Below are 27,170 nucleotides of genomic sequence, written 5' to 3'. Positions count from 1 at the left end.
CACCATAGGCAGTCACTCAAGGTAAGTGTTTAGTCACACTCTTATGTGTGTGGGTATCAGAAATATGTGGCCCACAATGACCACAAGGTTTCAGGTCCTGCTTGTTGCCAGTTGGGCAGATGACCGAAACTTAACTGTATATTCGCGCACCGGGTGTGTAAGAGTGGAATGTCTCCGGTTGCTATTTCTTCGTATTGTGTGACCCACACGTCATAAACAAATTCGATTATAGTGACTCGGATGTGTGTTTCTTCACATTCGTTACAAAAGGAGGGTTAGAGATACTCGTCTAACTCAAAATAAAGAGACGAGATTTGGTCTATGCCAAGGGAGACATCTCTCAAGGATTCTGAAGATGTCAGATATATTGCAGTATTACCAATGAGAGAGCCTCCCAAAGATAGAATGCGGCCTCCCTTCTATTGATAGGGGTCGTATTTAGAGGATACTTGACCCCAGGAATCTAAGATCCCTTTACGTATTTAATTTCTCAATAATTTGTTACTCATCTCTCAGAATCCTTGAGAGATGTCTCCCTTGGCATAGACCAAATCTCGTCTCTTTATTTTGAGTTAGACGAGTATCTCTAACCCTCCTTTTGTAACGAATGTGAAGAAACACACATCCGAGTCACTATAATCAAATTTGTTTATGACGAGTGGGTCACACAATACGAAGAAATAGCAACCGGAGACATTCCACTCTTACACACCCGGTGCGCGAATATACACTTAAGTTTCGGTCATCTGCCCAACTGGCAACAAGCAGGACCTGAAACCTTGTGGTCATTGTGGGCCACATATTTCTGATACCCACACACATAAGAGTGTGACTAAACACTTACCTTGAGTGACTGCCTATGGTGTGGTTGGATGGTCCACACCACGTCCTTTAAATCACTTTTTTTTTTTTTTTTAATGTGTTGTGCCCCTACGTGTATAGTTTAATCGTTTGAATAAAAATAAACTTTTTACTCTAAGTCACCACTGTGATAGGGCATTTCTAGTTAAATTTGGAGACTTCTACTCTGCCTCTTCTGTGAAACTCAAAAGTATGTGTGACTAAGAAAAAACGCCAAAAATCAAAGTTAAAAAAGCAGGCATCAAAATTTAAATTAATGCAATTTTTCTGACATTTCTTTTTGCGGCCTTACACTTCTCCTGCCTGATGGATCTACTTCTGGTTATGGATAAAAAAACTGCTTTAAAAACTGTCACAAAAACCTGTGTGTAAAACCATTCTAAGAATATGCATTCACTTTAACCCCTTAAGGACCAGGCTGTTTTGTATCTTAAGGACCAGATGCTTTTTAGGGATTTTACCCATGTGGTGGTTTTACTGCCTTATTTTTTTCCCTTTAGCTATCAAAATTATTTTTACTACCTTTTGTTTTTCCTTTTTTTTGCTGCCTTTTCTTTTTGTGTTTTTTAGGGCTATTATATCTTTTTCACTGACTTTTCCCCCCCGTTTATTAGTTTTATTGGGGGTCAAATGCTAAAAAAAATGATTTTTTTTTCACATTTCTAGGTATTTTTTTTATTACTTTATTTTAGCGTAAATATACTATGGGGACAGGTTCCTCATTTTGTTTTGGATGTTTTGATATATAATGTGTATGGTTTTAGATTACAGTGCGCATACGGCGACAGTTTTGGTTGGCATCAGCTTTGGGTTATTTTCTTTCTGATGTATATATTTTTATTTTATTCTGTAATTTTGTTTTACTGATGTATGTTGTTATTCTTTTTACTATCTATGTCCTTCATGACGTCATATAAGACCTCTGGGGGACATTCACATGTTTTTTTTGACACTTTCCCACTGTAGCTGGGGCATCCATAGGAGCCGCAGTTACAGGGGAAAACAACCCCTGTAGTGACATAACTCACTGACAGAGCTGGTCAGGGTCTAGTACGACCCAGCAGCTCTGCTATAGCAGGAAATCCCGGTGGTCACATGACCCCCCAGCTCCTGTAGTGGAAGTTACATTTTCACTTTTCAGAACAAAGCGCTCATTGAGCACTATGTACTTGGGGAAGAAAAAGGCAGAAAGGGTTAAAAACCCCTCCTGCCTTCTCCTCTGGGTTATCAGCAATTACCAACAGCTGATAACCCGTCCTGTCTCTGATTGATTGCAGAGCCAGGAAGCTTAAATCCCCGCCATAATTTTACATACGACTGGGTTTTAAGCCCGGGACCAGGTGCCGTATATTTACTGTGCCTGGTCCTAAACGGGTTATAGAAGCATTCTTATCAAAATTGAAAAATCAGCTATTGCATTGTATTGTGACATTTGCTTCAATCTTCTACATTGTGTTTCCTGTTATTTGCCATTTCTGCATATTTTTTCAAAATTCTTTTAAAATCGGGGGCACACGGTTTCCTTTTACTCATGGTTAACTTGGTTATTTGCAATTACAAACCGTTCACTTGAGTTGTGCAAAGTACGGCATTCAGTGCTTCAGCATAAACCTTTTTTCCCAAGGCAAACACATCCTCAGTTGCTGTTAGCTGATGGACGCTTCTACTGAGGCAAACTCTATTACACACCACGTTTCTTTCATACACGTTCCTTTCTGTGGCTAACGACAATCCGCTTTTTTACTGGTTTCTTTAAGCTGCAGTTTAGCGGGGGAGCGGGTGGTATTGCATTCTTACACCAACTCCTTCTCTGCATTTCTGGCATTCCTATCCCTGGAGGGGATAAACTTCACATGAGGAGAGACTTCGTCCAGGCTCAGCCTTTCTCTCCTCCATCCACATTCTCTCCACTTCACTTCTCTCTAACAACTCCTGTCTCTTCTCCTACCACACTCTCTCTAACTCCTCCCACTAACACCTGACAAACTGCACAGCACATGCATACAGAAGTAAGGACAGGCAATACACATAACTAGACTAGACTGAAAAAAATGTTGTGTCCTGTTTTGTGTTAATACAGATAACACTGCACCATACACCACTCTCAACAGTCCACAGAGATTCAAGCTTCATAGCATGGTAGTTCTGTAGAAACAACAGAAAGGACACAATTGGCATGTATTATAGGCCACCTGGACAAGCAGAAGATATTGATGAACTCTTTCTACACCAGATGGCCAAGCTCTCAAAAAAGCATGACAGTGATCATGGGAGATTTTAACTATCCAGACATTTATTGGGAATCTCTCTCAGGTAAAAGTAATGGATCCAACAAATTCTTATTCACTCTTGCTGACAACTTTATCTGCCAAAAGGTAGAAGAGAAAACAAGGGGATCTGCTATCTTGGACCTAATTGTTACCAACAGGGAGGGAGTGGTTGAGGAAGTAAGGGTGGCTGGGACCTTAGGAGGCAGTAATTATGCTATTCTTGAATTTTGGATAAAAAGGGAGGAAGACCTGAGAAAACTCAAACCTCAAGGTTGGATTTCAAATGAACTCAGAAAGAGGGTAGGAAGAATCCAATGGCTGGATGTTCTTAAGAACAAAAAATGTCCAAGGAGGTTGGGAAATATTGCAAAATGAGATTCTCTATCCGCAATCGTTAACAATCCCTAAAAGAAAGAAGAATGGGAAGCATTTAAAAAAAACCAGGATGGATGAACACAGAACTTGCACACATGTTAAAAACGAAGAAAAATATGTTTATCAAATGGAAAGAAGGGGGAATATCTAAAGAAGAATATAATGCCATCTGCAGAAACTGTAGGGCAAGTGTCAGAAAAGCTAAAGCTGATAATGAATTGATGCTTGCAACAGAGGCCAAAAGCATTAAAAAGGATTTGGGGGGTATGTCAAAAGCAAAAGAAAAGTCTAAAATGCTATTAAATGCATACAAGATGAAAATGGTGAATTGGTTAAGAATGGTGTTGAGAAGGCTGAACTTTTAAATTCCTATTTTGTATCTTTTTTCTCAAAGAAAGTAGATGGAATATTAACTGATCTTCCTGTGCTGTTGGGGAAATAAAAAAAATGCAGGCTATCTATAAGCAGAGAAATGGTGAGGGAATACTTAGCTAACTTAAATGAATTCAAATCTCAAGGTCCAGATGAATAACATCCTAGGATACTAAAGGAAGCAGCAGAGGTAATTGCTGAGCCACTCACCATAATCTTTGAAATTTCCTGGGGAACAGGAGAAATCCCAGAAGATTGGAAAAGGGCAAATGTTGTCCCTATCTTCAAAAAAGGTAAGAAGGTGGACCCAGGAAACTACAGGCCTGTGAGCCGGACTTCTAAAGCGGGAAAGCTCGTTGAACAAATTATTAAACAGCATGTATGCAAATACTTGGATAAAAAATTGAGTAATTAACTAGAGCCAGCATAGGTTTGTAACAAATAAGTCATGCCAGATAAATCTAATTTCCTTCTGTGACAGAACCACCGACCAGGTTGATCAGGGAAATGCAGCTGATATAGTATTTCTTGACTTTAGTAAACATTTGACAAAGTATCCCATACCATACTTCTTGTAAAAATGACCAAATATGGGATTGACAAGGCAACTGTTAGGTGGATTCACAACTGGCTGAGTGATCGTACTCAAAGAGTGGTCATAAATGGCTGCACATCCAAGTGGAAGAATGTATCAAGTGGGGTACCACAAGGCTCTGTCCTAGGCCCAGTGTTCAACATTTTTATAAATGATCTGGAGGAGGGAATTGATGTAAAACTGATCAAATTTGCTGACAACGCAACACTAGGAAGGATAGCTAACACTAGGAGAGAGAGAGAGAGAGAGAGAGAGTACTCAAAAAGATCTAGAAAAGCTTGAACAGTGGGCAGCAGCTAACAGAATGGTATTTAACAAGGAGAAATGTAAAGTCCTACATTTTGGCAAGAAAAATGAAAAAAAGCAAATACAGAATGGGAGGAATTGGGCTAAGCAGCAGCACATGTGAAAAAGACTTGGGCATACTAATAGATCATAGACTGAACATGAGTCAACAATGTGATGCAGCAGCCAAAAAGGCAAACACAATTCTGGGCTGTATTAAGAGAAGCATAGAGTCTAGATCACATGAGCTAATTTCCCCCATCTACTCTTCTTTAGTAAGACCTCATCTGGAATACTCTGTCCAGTTCTGGGCACTCCACTTTAAAAAAGACATAGACAAACTGGAGCAAATGCAGAGAAGAGTTACCACGATTGTGAGCGGTCTGCAGATCATGTCCTATGAGCAACGGTTAAAGGATCTGGGAATGTTTCACTTGCAAAAAAGAAGGCTGAGAGGAGACTTACTAGCTATGTACAAGTATTTGAAGGGCTGTCACAGTGCAGAGGGATCAGCCCTATTCTCATTTGCACAAGGAAAGACCAGAAGCAATGGGATGAAACTGAAAGGGAGGAGACACAGATTAAAGTGAGGGTGATCAATGAGTGGAACAGGTTACCACGGGAGGTGGTGAGTTCTCCTTCAATGGAAGTCTTTAAACAAAGGCTGGACAGACATCTGTCTGGGATGATTTAGGGAATCCTGCACTGAGCAGGGGGTTGGACCAAATGACCCTGGAGGTCCCTTCCAACTCTACCCATCTATGATTCTATGATACACATAACTAGACTAGACTGATACAATTTCATGTCCTGTTTTGTGTTAATACAGATAACACTGCACCATACACCACTCTCATCAGTGACATGAGACAAACACAAAGTCAAAAAGGTTGAGTGCTGGAGGGGCCCCTAACTCTGGGCCACTACAATGGCATCCTGATTACCTCTCATTAGCTAAATGTCAGTTGGCAAGTGAAAATAATTCCGCTCCCTCACAATGGTCAAAATTGGTCTGCTTTTGAGCCCCTTTAAGAGGGCAGTGTGTGGTCTGCATTTTGCATCAGCAGTTGGAAGACAAGAGCAAGAATAGAACCTACAGTGTGAAGAATAAAGGAAAGATTTGCATCTGTTCTGTACTTTAGACCCACTCCTGGTTTTAGCTCATAAATGCTGATTCAAAATACAGAGCATAGACTGCTGCCTCCCCGGGGCCTTAGGCTGAATTCACACAGTTGAGAAACTTGGGCGCAACTTACAGCACACTAACATGTATGCCACATTATTTACATAGTGCTTCTAGAGGCTCATGGAGATAACATAGAACGGCGCATGCCCAACCATATAATTCTGTGCACATGACATTCCCACGTGAATGATGCCTATAGCAAATCTTTTTTTTTAAATGTATGAAAACTTTAGTGTAATTGTACGTCTGGAATGCAGATTATTTTATGGCACTTATATATAAGTTAAGGAAGCGGGCGATAGTATGAATATGAATTGATGGTAATTTGAAAATTCACTGCAGCTGGAACCTGGGACCTTTGCTACGTGATAAAACTTCAGTGCATTTGAGCAATATGAGCTTTACTTGAGCAATATGAACCACTAATAAAGTGATCAACTGGATGATTTTTACGTTGACGTGTAGTGGGAGGTACACATTAACTTTGTGAAACATTGCTGATATGCTGTTGCAAGAATTTATGGTTTTATTGGCCAAATATCTACTAAATATCTTGGATGCCTCAGTTGCACTTTGCTTTACGAAGATAAAAAGGCATTTTAACACTGTGCAACTGTTCTAACTATCAATTCATTTAAGAAAGGTTAGTTCTGCTAGACTTCATTTAATAAGAAGAGGGAGTCAGGATAAGGAACTAAAAAGTTAAGGGTATTTAGGCAGTGTACGGTCGTAAATCAGTTAGTTGGAGCAGAGCTGTGACAAGCCGCCGGAGTGAGGAAAAAAGGAGGGGGTTTCCAGCTAATTTCATGTTGCGCAGCAGAAATGATAACAGGGGTAGGAGACGGAAGTCAGGGGGGAGTTCGGAGGGAGCCTATGAAGAGGTCAATTGCAGTGGAGAGAGATGGAGAGTGAGAAGAATGGCTGCAGCTAGGCTTCCTTCTCCTCTGTCCTGCTGTAATTAGAAATGCATTATGTAAACGTTCAAGAAATCCTGTGTGCAGCAGCTAGTAAATCACCCTAACACTGAGAGAAACTGTTTGTTTTTCCAAACCTGGAGTCTGTTCAAGCTAGCTCTGCTTTCTACCGGACAGCAGCTTCAGGCAGGCAGTAGAGAATCTTCATAGAGATTTTGTGTGTACTAGAAAAATATAAGCTAGTGTTTCAGGTGGGCAAAACTGTTAGTGGGGTTAATAAAGGGTTAATGTTGTCGTCAGTCTCTCTCTCTATATAGCTTCTCCCTTAGCTCAGATGCTGCCTCCCCAAGGCTGGTTTATCGGTGCAAAAAGTGTTAAACTGCGTATATGAAATTTGAATATGTAATTTGCTGGGGTTTAATATTATTGCACACAGCCACATGCCTGAAAATAAATGGTGTGCCTGTCATTTTCTTACATATATGTGTTTGTCTTATTTCGCTACTAAGTGCTTTTAATCCAGACACTGGCGTACTAATCGCCTAATTCCATTAGTCATCCAGATCCTGTTGTATATCTTCAACGGTGTGCAAGAATTTGGCATCACAACTGTAAAGCCTAGAAAAGCCCTCTAGCACCTTGAAAATATCAAATACAGAGGAACAAGCAATCCCCAGCAATTCAAACTCAGCGATCGCTACTCCTGTATCTTTCGCTATGATGCCTCTAATTTACCGTATTATTCAGTTGCCCCTTGGTAACCCCGCTACAAAGAAGAATTACATAGCCTGAGAGAGTTTCGCAGCAACATGGTGGCTATGTTCAAACTGTATTCCCTAGCCGTTGGACAGCAGGTAGAAATACTGATAGGACAGTTAGAGGGAGCAGCCACAAGAGCAGTTAAAACCTGGCCTAAGTCTCAGAAAAGAACCTGTAGAATGGATTGAAAGACTCCAAAATATTTTTGAAACCTGTACCATTTCAGAAGTGAAAAAGAATTTTTTTTAATGGGAAGCAGCAGTCAGGAAAATCCTTTCGGGAGTATGCCCTCTCTCTTCAGTAAGGAATTCATGTTCATCCACAAGAAGCTGACACTGCCAGTGAAGTGCTATGGAAGTAATTTATTGAAGGGGTGATCTCTGTAGACCTCTGGAAGCAATTGAGAATATTAGCAGTCTAATCGCAGTTGACCATTTCCTAGATTTCAAAGAGTTAGCTATTCGGGTAATGCGTACAGATCAGAATTCCACAGAGCCAGCAAATGGAACAATACACAAACAATTGGCAGACATGCTGACGGGTGTGGCAACTCTGTGTAAATGGATGGGGGAATTGGAGAGGCATGTTTCCAGTTCCATCATCTGGGATCACTTGGAAGCCCCACATCCATATTCTCATGAGCCTTCTCAGCCTTCTGCTGAAACATTCCAACAAGATAGGACTGACTCTCCCTGGAGAAACCAAAATAGTTTCCGCATGCATTGCAGGCATACAGGACATGCCTCCATGGAATGCCCAAGTTTAAAAGGTCATCTAATCGGTCCATGGACCACCGCCCGGGAGGAAAGAAAGTAGGTCCTGCTCAGAATAACCAGCAGTGGATGTCTCAATATGTTGGCCACTGCCCTGAAATCCTTATAAGACTAGAAGGTGCCCCCATTTCAACACTCTTAGACACCAGTTTTCAAGTGACTATGATATGAAAGGCGCTCTTCGAGTGATACTGGGACCCCATAGTTCTCGTGCAACCCACAGAGCACTTCTTGGATCTTATTGCCACTAATGGCAAACCCGTACCACTGATAGGGTATTGAGAACCCACTATCCGTACAGGACAGACCGAGCTAGTACAGAAGGGTGTACTGATGATTGATGGGGCAGAGAGAAATGTCCCATCCATGATCCTCGGAATTAATGTGCACAGAAATTGTTTTGGAGAAATGCTTGAAGCTCTCCAGAGTCAAGTCACCTCTGCTTCCCAAACCCAACAGAAAGTGCTGAAGAAGACTACTAAGATTCTTTCTGCCCAACAGAAATTCACAAACCCCAGTGGTAGAGTTGGAAGAGCAAGGATCACAGTAGTGACCAGAAGTGTGGAAGCTGGCTCTGTAGGTTGAGTGCCTGTTAGAGTACTCAATACAGGTGACACTGCCGTCACTCTAAAGAAATACTGTGCTGTAGCTCAAGTGTCCTTACTCCAACCAGAGTATGTCCTAGACTCTGACTTTCTTACCCTTCTACAAGCCTTTCAGCAGACAGAGAGGACGTATTCTTCCACTGAAGCACCCTGGTGGTCTAACTTTCATGTGGGCACTTCGGAAACCCCCAAGGAACAATGATAAGGAGTACTAGGAGTAGCTCACCAAAATCACACAGCCTTCAGCAACGATGCCACGGACTTCGGTCAAGTGAAACACATCACTCACACTATCCCCACGAATGGTCATCCTTCCATCAAAGAGAGATATCGACCTCTGAACCCTTCTTCATATCAGACAGTGAAAAGCGTGATTCAAGATATGAAAGACACTAATGTGATCAGGAATAGCTATAGTCCATGGGTCGCTCCCTTAGTGTTAGTTAAGAAAAAGGATGGAGGAATCAGATTGTGTAGACTACCGTAAGATCAACATCAGTCATAAAGATGCATATCCGCTACTCCAAATTGAAGAAACCCTTACTGCGCTAGGCTTTGCTGCTTATTTTCCTACTCTTGATCTTACCAGCGGATATTGGCAGGTTCCAATGGCTGAACTAGATTGTGAGAAGACTGCGTTCACTACACCTATGGGTTTATTTGAGTTTACCTGAATGTCTTTTGGTATATGTTATATTTCCATAAGTCTCTGAAACGCTCCAGGAACATTTCAGAGACTTTTGGAAAGATGTCTGGGGCATAAGAATTTTGAAACCATTCTGCTGTGCTTGGATGATATGATCGTATCCTCCAAAACCTATGAGGAGCACCTGAACATTTGGATAAGATGCTCAAGATATTTATCAAGCATGAATTGAAAGTAACACTTCCTAAGTGTAATTTCCTGCAGAAACAAATTTGCTATCTGGGGCATATACCGGTAGTCAGTGCAGAAGGAGTGAGCCCTGACCCTGAACAGATGAAAGCAGAAACTAAGTGGCCTACACCAAAAGCAATCAAAGATATATGCAGTTTCTTAGGCTTCGTAGGATATTGCAGGAGTTTTTCCCCAAAGTTTGCCACTATTGCAGCTCCTTTGCAAGAACTACTGAGAGGGCATTCAAAAACTCAATCACATAGACCAGTAGCTTTACACTGGGGGGAAGAGTAGGAACAGGCTTTCTTGGTTCTTAAAGAAACTGACTATCCCTCATATTTTAGCTTTTCCCGACTACAATTTGCCATTCCACCTGTACACTGATGCTAGTCTCCAGAGTTTATATACAGTACTCAGCCAAGTGCAAGACGGGCAAGAAAAAGTCATCGCTTTCGCCAGTCGGTCCCTCAGAAGTCCCAAAAAACATAACCAGAACTACAGTGGCTTCAACTTGGAATTCCTGGTGCTGGTTTGGGCCATCGCCTAGAGATTTAAAGAATATCTTGCTTCAGCTACCTTTTTTGTCCTTCACTGACAACAACCCCCTAGCTCACCTGAACACTGCCAAATTGGGTGCCTTAGAACAACAGTAGATCTCCTATCTTGCTAATTTCAACTTCACGATCACGTTCCGCGCTGGAACGATAACAGTGATGCATTATCCTATTTGCCTTATGCTAGAGACTGTGCAGATGATGGCAATGATCAATGGGGACAAATAAAACTACCCGATTTCGGTGCTAAAACTGCTCTTCAAGCCAAAGACACCCTACCAGCCACACAAAAACACGATCAACAGTGGTTCACTCTGCAGTCAGATCTATGGTGAACTCGTAGACTACCTTTCTTCAGGTGCCACACCCAGAAGGATTAGACAAGGCCATCTAAATCCTGAACTACAGCGACTATGGTGACAAAGAAAAAGATTGTTCCTTGGAAGAAATCTGTAATGTAGAAACTCTCAAAGCAGACCAAAGAGCTCCTTTACATCCCATTGAAGCCACGTGACTCCTTGAGATTCTTGCCATTGACTATCTAAAGATGGAGCCCAGCAGAACCGGTTACAGTTATGTTCTCACCATGATTGATTACTTCCAAAAATACACCGTTGCAATCTCCGTGAAGAACTTGACTGCAAAAACCACTGCCCAGCTGGTTTGGAAGAATTTTCTAATTCCCTGCGGATGTCCAGAGAACATCTTGTCTGTCAAAGGTGCCGCTTTCAAATCCAAACTGTTCCAAGAGTTATGCCAACTGTATTATTGTAAGAAATGAAGAACCACCGCCTACTATCCTCAAGGAAACGGGCTTTGTAAGAAAGCAAATCAAACTATTCTTGGATTGTTGAGAACAATTCCTGTCGACGAAAGAGCCAACTGGCCAACACTCCTACGAGAACTGATATTTACTTACAACAACATGCCCTACTGTTCTACTGGGCACACTCTTTACTACTCAATATTTGGCTGGCCAGGTAAGTCAGCCACAGATCTAGCCCTTGGATTACAACCCACAGATTAAGTCAACCCTTTGCCCAACCTCTGATTGGGTAAAAAAGCATCAGCAGAGACTTCAAGAATCTCAGGAAATTGTTAATGCCCACATGAAGGAAGTTAATTGGAAGCAGCAAAGTGACTTTGAGAAAAATGCTAAAGCTACTTAATCAACATTTGGGATCAAGTCTGGGTAAAGAAACTTCCACAAACTGGAAAATTAGACTCTATATGGGAGCAACAGCATTACACTGTTTTGTGCAAACCCTACGTGGATAAAGAACTGTATTATATTGAACAGAAGAATTAGCCATCCAAGATCATACATTGGAACAGACTTAAACTGTGTTCTTTAAAACCCCCACCTTCAAAAAACTCTGACAGTAAACTCGATGTTGCCAATGGAGAACTGGACCTTACTTCGGATACAGTCTTCAGTCCCTTCAGACTTTGGCCATGGGGATCCATTGACCTAGTGTCTGATGCCACAAACAGTTCCTGATCATCCTATGCCCTGGAGAAGACCGTCGGCAATTCCAATCCTGGTCCCTAGATGGTCCACCAGAATCACCAGAAGACAGCCCCCAGCTCGTTATTGCGAGTAACTGTTTTTTTTTTTTCATTTTTCCTAGTGGAGTTCGTTTTTGTTCTTGATTTTTTTTGGGGGGGCGTGTTTTTTTCCATTTCTTTCTTTGAATTACAATTTGTTTCCTCCCTGGATTTACAAATACCAAGACTTTTATCTTGAGAGACTACTCATAGACTGTCATAAGGTTCGCACCCCAAAAGACTACTTGGTGATAATGTTTTAAAGTTTGCACCCCAAGAGACTACTTGGAGAACTTTTTCAATTAAATTGTTGATTATCCTTTTTACTTGCTCATTGCCTTAACTAATCATCTCTTTCAGGCTACCTCTTCATCAGTATTAATGGACACTCAGTAATTTGAGAAGTTATTTCCCTCCTTTCCAGGTTGCACAGCAAACAGTTTGTTTAATATGTGTACTGTGTTTGATTCTAAAAATGTAAATGCATTAAGTATCCTGTGGAGAAAAATAGAATGTATGGATCCCATAGCAATTAGAGGCCTAGGGTTCCACCTTAGCTCAATCTATTGTGCTGGGAAAAATTAACAAATTCATTCTTTAATATCAAGCTGCCTGATCAAGCCGTCAACCCGAACCGCCCTTCGGACTTGTAGAGGAAACGCTGAGGATGGTTGTTGTTTTAGCAAGGGGGAATTTGTAGTGACCTGGACTGGCATTACAGAATAGAAATACTTTACCTGCAAGTTAAGAGCAACTGTTCTAACTACCAGTTTATTTAAGAAAGGGTAGTTACACAGGACTTCATTTGACAAGGAGAGTTCGGATAAGGAGCTAAAGAATTAAAGGGGTTGTCCCGCGGCAGCAAGTGGGTCTATACACTTCTGTATGGCCATATTAATGCACTTTGTAATGTACATTGTGCATTAATTATGAGCCATACAGAAGTTATAAAAAGTTTTATACTTACCTGCTCCGTTGCTGGCGTCCTCGTTCCCATGGAGCCGACTAATTTTCGCCCTCCGATGGCCAAATTAGCCGCGCTTGCGCAGTCCGGGTCTTCTGCTCTCTTCAATGGAGCCGCTCGTGCAGAATGCCGGCTCCGTGTAGCTCCGCCCCGTCACGTGCCGATTCCAGCCAATCAGGAGGCTGGAATCGGCAATGGACCACACAGAAGAGCTGCGGTCCACGGAGGGAGCAGACCCCGGCGGCCATCTTCAGCAGGTAAGTATGAAGACGCTGGACCGCCGGGATTCAGGTAAGCACTCTCCGTTTGTTTTTTTTAACCCCTGCATCGGGGTTGTCTCGCGCCGAACGGGGGGGGGGGGGGGTTAAAAAAAAACAAAAACCCGTTTCGGCGCGGGACAACCCCTTTAAGGATGTTTAGGCAGTGTACAGTCGTAAATCAGTTAGTTGGAGCTGAGCTAAGACAAGCCCCTGGAGTGAGGAAAAAAAGAGGGGGTTTCCAGCTCATTACGTGTTGCGCAGTGAGAAACAATAATGGGTAGGAGACGGAAGTCAGGGGGGAGTTCAGAGGGAGTCTGTGAGGAGGTCAGTCGCAGTGGAGAGAAATGGAGAGCGAGAAGCAGGAGAGCAATGGCTGCAACTAGGCCCTCTCCTCCTCTATCCTGCTGTAATTAGAGATGTGTTATGTAAACGTTCAAGAAATCCAGTGTGCAGCAGCTAATAATGCTGAGAGAAACTGTTTGTTTTTCCAAACCTGATGTCCATTCAAGCCCGCTCTGCTTTCTACTGGACAGCAGCTTCAGACAAGCAGTAGAGAATTTTCATAGGAAGTTTGCGAGTACTAGAGAAATATTAGCTAGTGTTTCAGGTTGGTAAAACTGTTAGTGGGGTTGATAAAGGGGTTAATGTTCAGTTATTGTCAGTCTCTCTATCTATATAGCTCTCTTCTTAGCTCAGATGCTGCCTCCCCAAACTGTGTATATGCAATTTGTATATGTAATTTGCTGGGGTTTAATATTATTGCAGACAGCCATGTGTCTAAAGTAAATGGTGTGCCTGTTGTTTACTTACACTTATGTGTTTATCTTATTTCACTACCAAGTGCTTTTAATCCAAGCATTGGCGTCCCAATCACCGAATTTCATTAGTCGTCCAGATCCTGTTGTATATCTTCAATGGTGCGCAAGATTACAAAGAGTGTACTGCACTCATCGTCACTGTGACATGGCTCCTCAGCCACTTCTTAGAAACTGCTCAGAGAATGCAGGCCTCTTCCCGCTTGTCGCACATTGTACACTTTTCTGTAATCCAGGTATAACAGAAATTAATCCAACCCTGTTAAACAGACACCAAAGTGTTGTCGTTTTTACTAATGACAGTGAATGTTGCTGCTTGTTTTCATTTGGGGGTTCCATCACAATGCTGTTTTCGGCATCTGTAACTAACCCCCAAAATGAGTCCCACAACATAGTGAAAAACACTGTAAGAACAGTGCATAACAGTGAGTTCAAACATGCAGAATTTATCTGCCACAGATTTTGACGCAAATCTAGGGAACAACAATTTTATTTATTGTGGTTTTAGATAGGACTGCAGATGTATATATCTATCTATTGATTTAATCATAGAACATTATGCTGCTGTCATTGTATACTGTAACTTTTCCTATATTCATATATTCTTTGGTGTGGATTTTGTGGTAGATTTGCCATGGATTTCAGTTTTTTCAAATCTCTGTAATATAATGGACATGAAAATCTACAGCATGCCCTGAAATCTGCATGGATTTTTACCTACTCATATCAATAGGGTATTAAAAAGTACTGATGAACTATGATTAGTGAAATAATTGTTTTTTGTTCATATAGCGCCGATTTCACAAAAAAACGATTCCGACTGCCTTTAAAGTTCAGGGGAGTAAAATTCGGGTTCACTAATGTGGCCTCCAGTAGGTCCTCAATGCAGTTAAAGCCCCCAAATTGCATGGGAATACAGCCACACATCTGGTAAAAACTGTACTCCTCCCACAAATCGGTCAAAATAGTGTACAGTAGTGTAGGTATCATTCGTAGCACTAAGGTGTCACTGAAAACAAAAGGCCCACATAAGGTCTCCTAGATCAAAAATTGTGCCAAGGAAGACAGCAGGAGTGCTGTTTGTTTTAACCCCTTAAGGACATGGCCTATTTTGGCCATGTGGACAAAACAATTTTTGGGGGCTCTTCATCCCCCCTTTAAAAAGCCATAACTCTTTTGTTTTTCCGTCACCATGGCTCTATGAGGGCTTGTTTTTTGCAAGGCGAACTATAGTTTTTATTGGTACTATTTTTCAGTGCATATATTATATTATAAAACCTTTATTATTTTTTTGAGAACAGGGAGAGAAAACACATCAATTCTGCCATTGTTTTAATTTTTTTTTAATATCCAAGGAACATCTGTAGAGCTACCAAAATGCCATTAAGTAATACTGCATGTGTGCTGCTTGTCTTAAAATCGATGTCATAAAGTTTGCAAAGGACTAATTCTACCAGGTGAACAGAACAGCCAAGCACGGGCCTTCTCCAAGGTACAGATGTTTGATTTAGAAAATTTGGGTTTTGAGAGAAGGAAGAGGAAGCATGGTGGAAACAGGACAAGGAGAGCTGCAACAATTCCACCACCACCAGCAGCAACAGTATCTTGAGAGCAGGATGTGCTCCTTGTGGAAATACATATTAGAGCTGTAGCTCTGTATTTCCATATTGACATATTTTTCATTTGTGGGAAAGTAGGAGGAGGAAATGTGGCAGACGCAGGAGAAGGAGAACAGCAGCACCAGCAACCGCATATTGAGGGCACAGTGTGGTATTTGATATAAATCTCTCCTCAGTTATACGTATGTGAGTAAAAAATTCCAGTATGCCAACTAATCAGTGGAATCTGTCATGGGGATGCAGAAGTCAGGTGAAATTCACAGGTGGTTCATTTTTATAAAAATCTACATTGTCTATGGACAGGCAGATACATTTGTCAGTTATCAAAACCTCCTCCCCCAACTGTGCTGAATACCCTCTCTGATGGCACACTGGCAGCGGGGCAGGAAAGCACCTCTACAGCATGTTTTGTAAGTTCTGGCCACCTATTCAGCTTAGACACTCAGTTGGCAAGTCTGAGTATCTCTACGCAGTAACTGGCATACTTTTGGACCAGCATGCTGCAGACTGCGACGGGCTGGAAAGAATCTATTCCATATCTCTGTTTTTAATGCTGCGATATCGCTGCATTTTTTTTTACTGCAAATGTCAATGGGATTTTCTAATGTTAAAATCGAATTTCACAAAAATCGAAGTTTGCGCTTCTGCGATTTTTTGCGATGCGATTTTAATATTAGAAACTCCCATTGACATTTGCAGTTAAAAAAAAATCGCAGTGTGGGTAAAAACCCTTAGGGCTCTTCCACACTTGTGTTTTTCTTGCGGATTTTTTTCACACGATATCGCTGCGTTTTTTTTTAACGCAAATGTCAATGAGATTTTCTAATGTTAAAAATACATCACACAAAAATAGCAAAGCACAAACTTATGATTTTGGTGTGATGCACTCTTAACATTAGAAAGTCCCATTGACATTCGCATAAAAAAAATGCTGCAATATCGCGTGAAAAAATGCACAAGAAAAACGCAAGTGTGGAAGAGCCCTTGGACCTTCTCTGTCAATGGTAGTGGTGCTGCAGTGGCTTCCTGCTCATTTGCCATGAGTCGCAGAATTGCGATCCATTACAGATGCATACCCGTGGCCATGGGGAAATGCAGTACTCAAGCTGCTTAACTGTCTGTCCTGATAGTGCTGCATTTTGAGGTCTCTCTTCATTGCCAAAATGAAATTTGTCATCTTGGCTTTGTAGCGGGGACAAAGAAGGGTGGAAACCCAGTAATAATCTGATGTTTTGAGGTGGGCTTCTGGTATGATGAGTTAGCATGGAGCACCACATTGTGGAAGGCATCTGTGTCAACTAGCCTGAAGGGCAGCATTTGTATTGCAAACAGCTGTGTAATGCTTGCATTCAGGCTCTGAGCTCGTGGATAGTTGGGGTGGTGTTTTTTTTTACGTTCCTATAGCTGGGGGACAGACGGCTGGCTGCTGACATTGGACATGCTGGAATATGGCGCATATGTCAATGTTGGTGAAGGTGGTGGTGATGGTAGTGGCTCAGCTTATACTCCCAATTTCCTATTCTTGGCTCTAAAGCCTGCAGCCCAAGAGGAGGCCTGGAGTAGGCTACTACTCCTCACAAAACTGCTCCCTGTGCTCAGAGGCTACTGCATGAACGAGGAAGAGACAACTACAGCATCGGAAGAGGGGGCAGGATGAGGCTAACTCTGTGCCCTCTGGCTTAGGTGGGCTCTCCAGGGCTGTGGGTAGTTGGAGTTCATGTGGCTGTTCATACACATTGTGTTGAGGTTGTTTACATTCTTGACGTGTTTTAAATGCTTACCACAGATCTTACAGATGACCACTCTTCAGTTATTACTTGCTGTTTCAAAGAATGCCCAGGCTGCACAATTGCTAAGAGCAGACCTACCTGTAGCGCTGGTGTGACTAGTAGTACCTGAGAGTGGTGGCACTGCTCTTTTTTTTTTGCAACACCCTACTCACTGCCTTCACAGGTTGCTACCCCACAACGTCTTTCTCCTCCTGTGAGCTTCTATGATGACTCTCCCTGCTTCTCCATCTTAGATCAAGTACTTCATCCTCCTCTACCTAGTCTTCCTCTTTGTCATCCTTCTCCGGCTGAGTAGTCTCTATGCTACAGTGAACACTGGTTGTTGGCACCTCATTCCCATGAGTATCCATTGCCTGTGGAAGGCTAACCGCTTGCACTGACCCACGCTCATCTCCCTCTTCAGAGATAAAAAAATGGTTGCGCATCAGTGCATTCAATGTCTTGGTCTTCTTCCTTTGGTTGCTTGGACTGCCCAGTTGATATCCATGACACTAAATGATCAAACAGCTCCTCAAACTGATGTTTGTGGAATACTTTGGATGGTGCAGAAGATTTGGCACGAGGTGAAGTAGAGGAGGGATGTTCATGGCTGACTGTTGCAGACTGACTACTGTATGACTGGGAGGAAGAGGAGCTCATGGTACTTGAGGCATGTTGTGTCATCCACTCTCCGATCTGTTCTGTGTGCTGCAGGTGTAACTCACGAGCAGAATAAGTTCTAAGGAATGGCAATGAGCTTGCCTCACCTCCTGCAGAATCTGACATTGTTGCTTCAGTGGGAGCCAGTTGAAGTGCCAATTTGTCCTGTCCTCTACCACCAGCATGTCCCCTATCCCTTGCTTTTTTCACATTTCCTTTTCATTTAATTATTGTTTACTTTTTTTGTAGTTTTATGCAACCTATTAGCTAACTTTGTAGTTTGTTGAAAACCACTGCTAGCTGCGTAGGGCCTTCAAATAATTCATAGTGGCCAGACTAGTGACTTTGAATGATGTCTGAGGCTGCTGGTATGCACTGTGTGCATTTGCTGTTTCCCTGTTTGGTCAACCTTTTGTTTTATATTAGCAAAAAAAGCACCGACAACCAAATAAGCCACGATTCCTGGTAGGCACGATATGTGAGAACAGAAGGCCAAACAGTATCGCTTGTGTCTTTGTGAGCTGTCACTATTTGGCGTATCCTTTGAATTCCCCAAATCCCACTGCTAGCTGCGTGAGGTCTGCAAATAATTTGTAATGGCTGGACTGGCAACTTGGACTGACATCAGAGGCCACAAACAGAATTGCAATATTCTGTACACCAAAGCATGGTTTGTCTGTCTGCTTTGCTGCTATATGCATTGACAGCAGCAGAAATATACCCTCTCCCTATGTACAGACCACATTTCATATAGATATAGGAAGTGATGCAGATTTTTTTCTCTGGTCCCTCCTATAGAACCCCAGTATACAAATGTTCACACCCAGCATCAATATATCATCTGTCCCTATTAGCAACAGACCACATGTTATAAAGGCATATAAATGGGTTGCAGCTACTCTGTGCTGTGCTCAACTGTAAAAAAGGCTGCTTGTTTCACTTTGCCTATGTTATATATGGCTAGGTTATGCGATTGTCAAACTGGTGACATCAGCAATGTACCCCAGCTGCTGATTGGCTGTATGCAGACCTCTGTAGTAGGCATTACTGAAATTTGTTTTTCCCACGATTTTAGCCTAACATTGGTTCAGACTATCCCAATTTGATTTTACGAAAATTGGGAAGATTTTATAAGGAACACAATTAAAAACTGCATTCACAAATATTGTACTGCATTTTATTACAGATTTTCCATGCAAAATTTAAGCAAAAAAGCTATGACCAATCTGCAGTGTCTGACCTTGCTGTTCAATAAGTCGTACTGTACAGTATGATCACAGAGCTTTACTCAGTCAACTTTTATTTATTGACAGGGCTTTCTATTGTTAACGTTAAATTATACCATTGTAACTTTATGGGTCTTATATAGGATTTGAATTTATATTCCATTCATTTGTTAGAAGTAATCAAAGTGTTATTCTTTTTTGTTAATACGTGGAAGAATAGATCATGGACACCATGCTGGAAAAGCCAAAATGGCGTTGATGGAAGGTGTCCTGTTTGATCAAGCAATAAAGAAGGCTGGAGAGCTGACAGATAAAGAGGACACCTTGTCTGTGGTCACTGCTGACCATTCCCATGTTTTCAGTTTTGGAGGCTACACTTATAGAGGAAGCAGCATCTTCGGTGAGCCTGCTTTTATAATACTAGACCGACCATTCCAAACAACCATCCATCGTATAGTAATAGATATGGCCTACAGTGTTAGGATACATATATGGCAAGTAATTTCATGTAGTTGAAAGAAGGTTGATGGCAGAACAGTGAGGTTAACCTTGTAATTACAGATGTCATAGAAAGCAAATAGTCTCATTTTTTTCTAATTTTAACATAGGAATATTAGGCCACTTCAGAACTATTTTACATTTCAGTCAGTAAATCTGAGGGACTAAGCAGCATAATCTAGTCAAATACTGTCCTGTATAGCTTTTCTTATACCAGGTAAAAGTAGGAAAATGTACACCAGACGATGCTCTGTTCCTCTGACCTGTATACAATCGCCTACAAAAGACATTGGGAGACAGGGACTCCTGCTGTTTAAAGGGATACATCAGCCATTTTCATCTAGATGTATAGAAGACAACAGGGTTACCCAATTGTTAGATAATACCCTATGCAGGATTATTTTGGGGTCCCTCACCCACCATCGCAAAAAAATATTAAAGGGGTTTTACCAGAATAACAAGTTATTCCCTATCCACTCAGGCATCTCAGAAGTTCCATTGAAATGAATGGAGTGCTGACCATGCATGCTCGACCAATGCTCCATTCAGAGTAATGTTACTGTTGGGGAAGAAGCAACAACTGCATTGACTGGAGAATGGGACACAGGAGTCCTCTTCTTGAGATCCGCTGTGGTCTCAACATTGAGACCCCCACCTATCAGAAAGTTAGTCCCTATCCTGTGGATAGGGGATAACTTGTTGTTCTGGTAAAGCCCCTTTATTACTAGACAGAAAAGTAGCTAGCAAACTACACCATTTGCTTAACATTGTCACAGAGGTTTACTATTTTAGCAGCACGGTATTGCAGAACTGATGCATTTTAGATATCAGGTGGAGATCACAACAGGGAATGTTATAGAAAAGTATCAGGAAACCATACAATTGCAAGGTACAGACAGTGAACCCATTAGAACACCTGGATTTATTTAAAAAAATATATTAAGCTTTATTGTACTTTTTTTTTAAACTAATTTTTAGTTTTACAAGAGGACTTGCTCATGCAGTTGTTCGATCACTTGCATCATGCACTTCAATACTTGTGTAGTGCAATGTATTATGCATGAGATAAGCAGCCTATTAGACCCTGCCATTGGAGTCCTGCTGCTATGGCAACCCATCACCACTCTATGATTGCATTGTGGAGGGGCAATGGGTGGCATCTTAGGTGTTAAACTAATAGGATCTGTAGTTTCTCCAATCCCAGTCATTAGGGCAGAAGCCCAACTGTCATTAGACAGCTTCATTCCTGCTGCTCCGGGCACGGGACTTCTATATCAGCAGGATAAGAGCCCCTTAGTGACCCCTCTAAAAATACCTATGGGCAGTCACTAAGAGGTTAATTAGGAGGAATCTAGCCTAATGTCTAGGGCAGTATGAGCTGCAAATACAGCCCTGACTGTAAGTGCTGAGAAACACTGCAATACTGCAATATTTAGAGATTTCCAGTTCTTAGCACAGATTTTGATCAACTTGTGAGAGCCCATCTTGACGAAGCAACCTTTTTAGATGGGACCATGCTCTAACAGGAATACCTCTCCTTGGCCGCAGGCCTACAAAATCAACTCAGGGCAGGTAGGATCCAGCTATACTTATAATTAAAAACAGTGTTGGGAAATGGGAAGTAGACCATGTCCAAGATGGCTGAAGTCACACCTATGTAGAGAGAACTGACAATTACTGAGAAGGACCACCCACTGTACTCAAGAGTGCAGAGTTAACAGAAATTTACATTGAATCTTTTCCCAAAAAACTATATATAAATCTAATTTTTGCAATAAGATATATACTTAGTGATTTAGGGATTAGGTTCTATTCACACTGCAGTGTACATTTGGTCTATGTGCTAGGAAATGTCTTTGATGCCTTTATTGAATGTATCCATAGACTTCTATAGGCTTGCAAACAACAAGAGTGTCCACTCTTTTACAATGGGAGTCTATGGAAGAAAATGCAACTGTTTGATGGCATTTGTAGGAGGTATACATTGAGAGCAATTTCCAGTATATATGACAGTTGCCCTAGAAGCATTATGAATAAACGCTTATTTGGTTCATATTAGAGTTATAACTAGATATGCCAAGTATGATGTAAGGCATCCATCATCAGGTGCTCAATCTGCCATTTCCATACTGCCCCATTTTGAGCGAATTTGAAGAGAGGGCGACTCCTCTTACAGTCATAACATTGCAGCATGCTGAACTCACAGAAGAAACAGATCGACTTCAATGAAAGGCGTCAAAAACAAAAAAACATAATCAAATATCAGACTGATGATGAATCCGAGTAATTGAAATATACAAACACAGGATAACATGTTCTTTTTTGGTTGTTTGTAGGTCTGGCTCCTGAAAAAGGATTTGATAATAAGTCTTACACATCCATCCTGTATGGCAACGGTCCAGGCTTCGCTTTTACACCAGAAGGACGTTCTGACGTTAATACGACTACAGCGGGTAAGAATTGTATGGAAGTGTCATACTATATTGTAGGAGCATTGTCATTAAGCTTCAGTACAAGCTAATAAGCAGTACGATATGATAATCCTATTAAATACACTATGCAACCCGATACAACATTATGTCTATGGCATAGCACTATAAACAACTCCATGCTAAAATCCATTTGGGTCTACTGTATATTATGAGGTCTGAAAATACAGTCACCAATTTATGGCAAAAGTCTTGTTCTGTTTTAAGATATGAGCATGCATTAATAATCTGATGGTAAGTATACCAAAAACATACATACTCCGGATGGTGGCAGGGGCTTATTTTTTTTAACTAGTTCTTAAAGAAATTTTCAAGGCAAATGTTTTTGCTGACTACTCCTCAGGATAGGTCACCAGTAGCTGATCGGCTGGGGTCCACTGCATCAACAGAATATTTGTGGTAATGTATTCTGTGAAGTGTTGTAGGTAGTGTCAGTAAGGCCCAATGTCTACGGGCAGATCTGATTTCCGCGCAGAAGATCCGCATAATGAAGCTGCCCATAGGGATACATGGGCGTCAGCAAGTGAGGTAAAGCATGCAGATTCTATTTGCAGACCTTTTGGTCTGAAAAAAATTGCAGCATGCTCTACTTCACTGCGGATCCTGCACGTGGCCTGTCTGCAATTGAACTGCGGACAGGCCGTGGAGTCCGTGGGAAAAAGCACTGCGCATGTGCGGCGGCGTGCTGGCCAGTGCTTCATCCGCAGTGAAGAAGAGAAAAGACCCGCAGAAGACCCAGACAGGGAAGTAGAAGTCCTGCAGTATCCTCTGCCATGGGCAGGGTCGTATTCCGCTGCGGGCTCCCGCATGCAGAATCCATCCGCCGTGGACATGGGGCATAACACATAGCATGAGTTGAGATAACACTATAGAAGCTCTTTATGTCCTTTATGTCCTCTTTATGTCTTTTATCTTTTGTTTCTCATTTTAGAGGACAAGAACTATGTATCACAGGCTGCGGTACCATTGGACTCAGAAACTCACGGAGGGGAAGATGTTACAATATTTGCCAAAGGTCCCATGGCTCATCTTTTCCATGGTGTGCAAGAACAAAGTTACATAGCACATGTCATGGCATATGCAGCATGTTTGCCACCATACACTGAGTGTCCACCGGAACGACCAAAGAATAAGGTTTCTTATGTCTTTGAAAAGAATAACCTGCTTCTGATATCTGCTGTGTGGCTGGTATATTTTCTGCAGTGAAACGTGTAATATTCATCCTTGGGACAATACACCAGCAGTGAAGGTGATGTTTTTCTCTCTTTATTGCATGTGAACACTGGACTGTTACCAACATCTTGATGTCACTGCAGTAAAAACGCAGGAGATATTAATTGTAATCTACAATCAAAATAAAATCTACTGGAACAGATGAGATTATTACCCTGGAAATAAAATATTAAAAGTTGTTATAGTTATGACTGAGAGTTCAAAGCTCATCGTGGAATTAATCTGCATTGAGCAGACGATTGGGGAGGATCAGTAAAACAGTTTGAACGAATAGAAGCATGGGAATAGGAAGGTAATAGTGCCTGTGGGTGATCATATGAAGCTTGCTGTCAGTACAAGGTGGTTAAACAACCACCGAACAAGGGTCAGACAAGCCTTTGGATACCCGTGGGTGCTCATGCACACAACCAAATTATAACTCCAAAGAAATTCCAGCCTGTACAGAGATATAATGCAGCATCCTTATAAATCTATGCTTGCTGCTGAGGAAGAAAAAAAAATTACCATGTTTCTTCCAATCCTACTACTAACAACGACTTGTCCGTTAGTACATGAGTGAGAGATTCTTATGCTCCGTCCCGGGCGACATCAGTGCTCAGCACCTGGGCGACGTCAGTGCTCAGCACCTGGGCGACGTCAGTGCTCCGCACCCGGGCGACGTCAGTGCTCCGCATCCAGGGACATCATAGCTATGCCCAAGGCAACAACATATCTCCGCCCCTGGGCAATGCCGTACCTCCGCCACAAGGTGACAACATAGCTCCGCCCCCAGGCACCATCATAGCTCCACCCCCAGGCGCCGCTATAGCTGGTCCTAACACACTGGGAATACAACTAAGCCGTTATTATGTCAGACATAACTCAGCGGTCCTGACAGGAGACACTGACCTACCACCACTACAGAGATCTGGCGGGCCTGTGGTGACATCACTGCTGTGGGAGGAGCCATTCTGGAGTTTGGTTATACTGGATAAGCCAACAGAAACTACCAGGACCTGTGATGATGTCACCATCATGTGATTACCTGTGTGGATGGAGTTAGGGATCACATGACCAGTGGCTTATCGCTGTATCCAGGAGCTGTGTGTGTCATGTGCGGGAATCAGGATGGATGTATTAAAGCTGCAAGTGCCTTTTGTCTAATGTGCTGTGCGTGTAATGTGTATAGTCAGCATGGACGTATGTCATGTAGCAGAACTGTGTTTGTAACATGCGCATGTACTGTAGTACAGCTGTGTCTGTCACACACGTATAATTTAGCAGAGCTGTGTTTATACCATGCGCATGTCATGTCTGTCAAGCACATGTCATGTGCCAAAACTGTGTCTGTGACGTCCATGTTATGTAGCAGAGCTGTGTTTGTAACATGCGCATGTACTGTGGCACAGCTGTGTCTGTCACGTGCATATAATGTAGCAGAGCTGTGTTTGTACCATGCACATGTCATATCTGTCAGGCGCATGTGATGTACCAAAGCTGTGTCTGTGCTACGCATGCCATGTAGCAGAGCTGTGTGGTGTATTGCACCACCAGAAACAATGGTACTATAATTTCCTAATACTAACTAGTACTGAATGAAGGTATTCTTCCCTAAAATACCTCTGTAATGTATATAGGCACCATACACCAGCACATGGAGGGACTCCCTTTGCCTCCATACTGCCTCCTTGCACATGGCTCTGTTGTGTTCATGAGGCCTAACTGTGAAATTAGACCCAGCAGAAGAACAACCCTTTGTGAAGCTGACTTCAGAGCACATTGCTTGCCACTAATTTAATAATTTCCTCTTGTGGAGACAAAAGTACTGTATGCGAACACTGTTTCTAATTAACCGTTGCTACCAATTGCATAATATGAAACACCATACAATTTCCATACATGAACATTAAGAGTATATTGGGCCATACAGAAGGGTTCAGTGAGTTTTAATGTGGTATGCTATGATTTTCCCACTTTGCTTGAGCTCACCTGTCGAACGATTGCAGCGGTAATTGTGATGTGGGAGTATCTAGGAGTAACACAAACTTGTGAAAGCATTATAACCCAAGTTGTTGCATGTAATACATTTCCGTAATTGGTTGCCTGATTTATTACTAAATTCCAAACTGCCTCAGTAAGTAATGTAATGACAGACATTTTATTTAGGGAGATTTGTGGATTGGGCTTTCTTGCCTGAGCACCAACACTTGATTACTATGTGGCAGAGAACTATAATGAAATCTCAACCAAGAAATTGTCCTTGCTGGATTGTATTGGCTTAATCCAAATGGTCAGACAGTGACTAGCAGTTCAGATATAGTTTAATAAAACAATTTAATCTGAACTGGTTATCACTGTTTAACCATTAAAAACTGTCTTCTTGCAAAATAGTTTCTTTTTAAATTTTTAGTCTTAACGATGGAGAAAACTGACAAGAGGGATGGAGATATATGAACTGACCCTAAAGGCCCATATACACACAATGAATGATCAGCACTAAAGATGAGCAAACCTACTCGTTTCGAGTAATTACTCAATCGAGCACCGCGATTTTCGAGTACTTCCGTACTCGGTGAAAAGATTCGGGGGGAGGCGGGGGGAGGCGTGGCAAAGCGGGGGGTAGCAGCGGGGAACAGGGGGGAGCCCTCTCTCTCTCCCTCTCCCCCCCCCCTCCACTCCTCGCTGCAACCCCCCACTCACCCACGGCGCCCCCCGAATCTTTTCGCCCGAGTATGAAAGTACTCGAAAATCGCGTCGCTCGGGCGAAAAAGGGGTGTGGCCGAGTAGGTTCGCTCATCTCTAATCAGCACTCAAAATTTGTTCAAATGGCTGAAAATGAGTTGTTACATGTAAACGCAGACATCATGCACTTTTCATTTGAACGATGATTTTAATGTTAACTAAAAATCCATCATTCAGCCACTGTATGCTGTTCTCCCCACAGCATGTTTACACAAAGTGGGAGAAAACAATGCAGTTGTTTGCACAGCTGGGTGCATGTTTAAACAGACCATGGGCTCTGCAAACAACTCATGGAGGCCCTTTTACATGCAAATGAAGATGATAAAGTGTTAATGTCCATTAACACTTTATGCTAATATATCGCTAAATCTTTCAGTAATTTCAAAGATTATTTTTGCACGTAAAAGGGCCTAAGAGGCACTGGGTAATTTACTGTAGAGTTCTACTATGGGAGTACTTTGCTATGTGTGGGCCATAGTTTGACGCATAGGACGTGCAAGTATTCCCGAGTACCAATGTATTCCACCTGTATGAGTGTATGGCCATCAAATTATGCATGTTATGGACTGTGTGTAGCCAAATTTATATATTTTAAAGGAATATTTTTAGACACAAATACAAAATAGATCAGGAGATAGATTTTTTTTGTTGTTACGTCTACTAGTAGAGTTTTGGTAAACTTCAGAACCAATTAATATTTTTCCGCAAAGTTATGGTCAGAAGTTGCAATATTTTTCAAGTTACAGTTGTCCCATGACAAAATAATATAGGATCTTTCCTGACCACTTGTATGATATGGATAGTGGATCAGCCGACCTAAAGCAATCCTTCTTATATAACAATATTCATCTAGGTATGATGATTGTCATCCACCTTTGTTGCATCTTGCATCTGCTGATTGGCTAGCCGCTGTAATTTCTATATGTATTGTCATATTATGCA

At 41.9% G+C, this 27,170-nt stretch overlaps 1 protein-coding gene across 1 annotated transcript in view; it reads left to right on the top strand.

The window, feature by feature from the left end:
* Nucleotides 1-23,480, top strand: part of LOC136632035 (intestinal-type alkaline phosphatase-like) — a 53,863-nt gene extending 30,383 nt beyond the window's left edge. The window contains exons 10-12 of the mRNA XM_066606641.1: nt 19,496-19,687; nt 22,122-22,238; nt 23,206-23,480. Of these exons, the coding sequence (XP_066462738.1) occupies nt 19,496-19,687; nt 22,122-22,238; nt 23,206-23,480 (584 nt within the window). The remainder of the gene's footprint in view (nt 1-19,495; nt 19,688-22,121; nt 22,239-23,205) is intronic.
* Nucleotides 23,481-27,170: the final 3,690 nt, after the last annotated feature.

Source organism: Eleutherodactylus coqui, chromosome 1, assembly GCF_035609145.1.
Source record: "Eleutherodactylus coqui strain aEleCoq1 chromosome 1, aEleCoq1.hap1, whole genome shotgun sequence".
NCBI lineage: Eukaryota > Metazoa > Chordata > Amphibia > Anura > Eleutherodactylidae > Eleutherodactylus > Eleutherodactylus coqui.
This window is presented reverse-complemented; position numbering and strand designations above follow the sequence as displayed.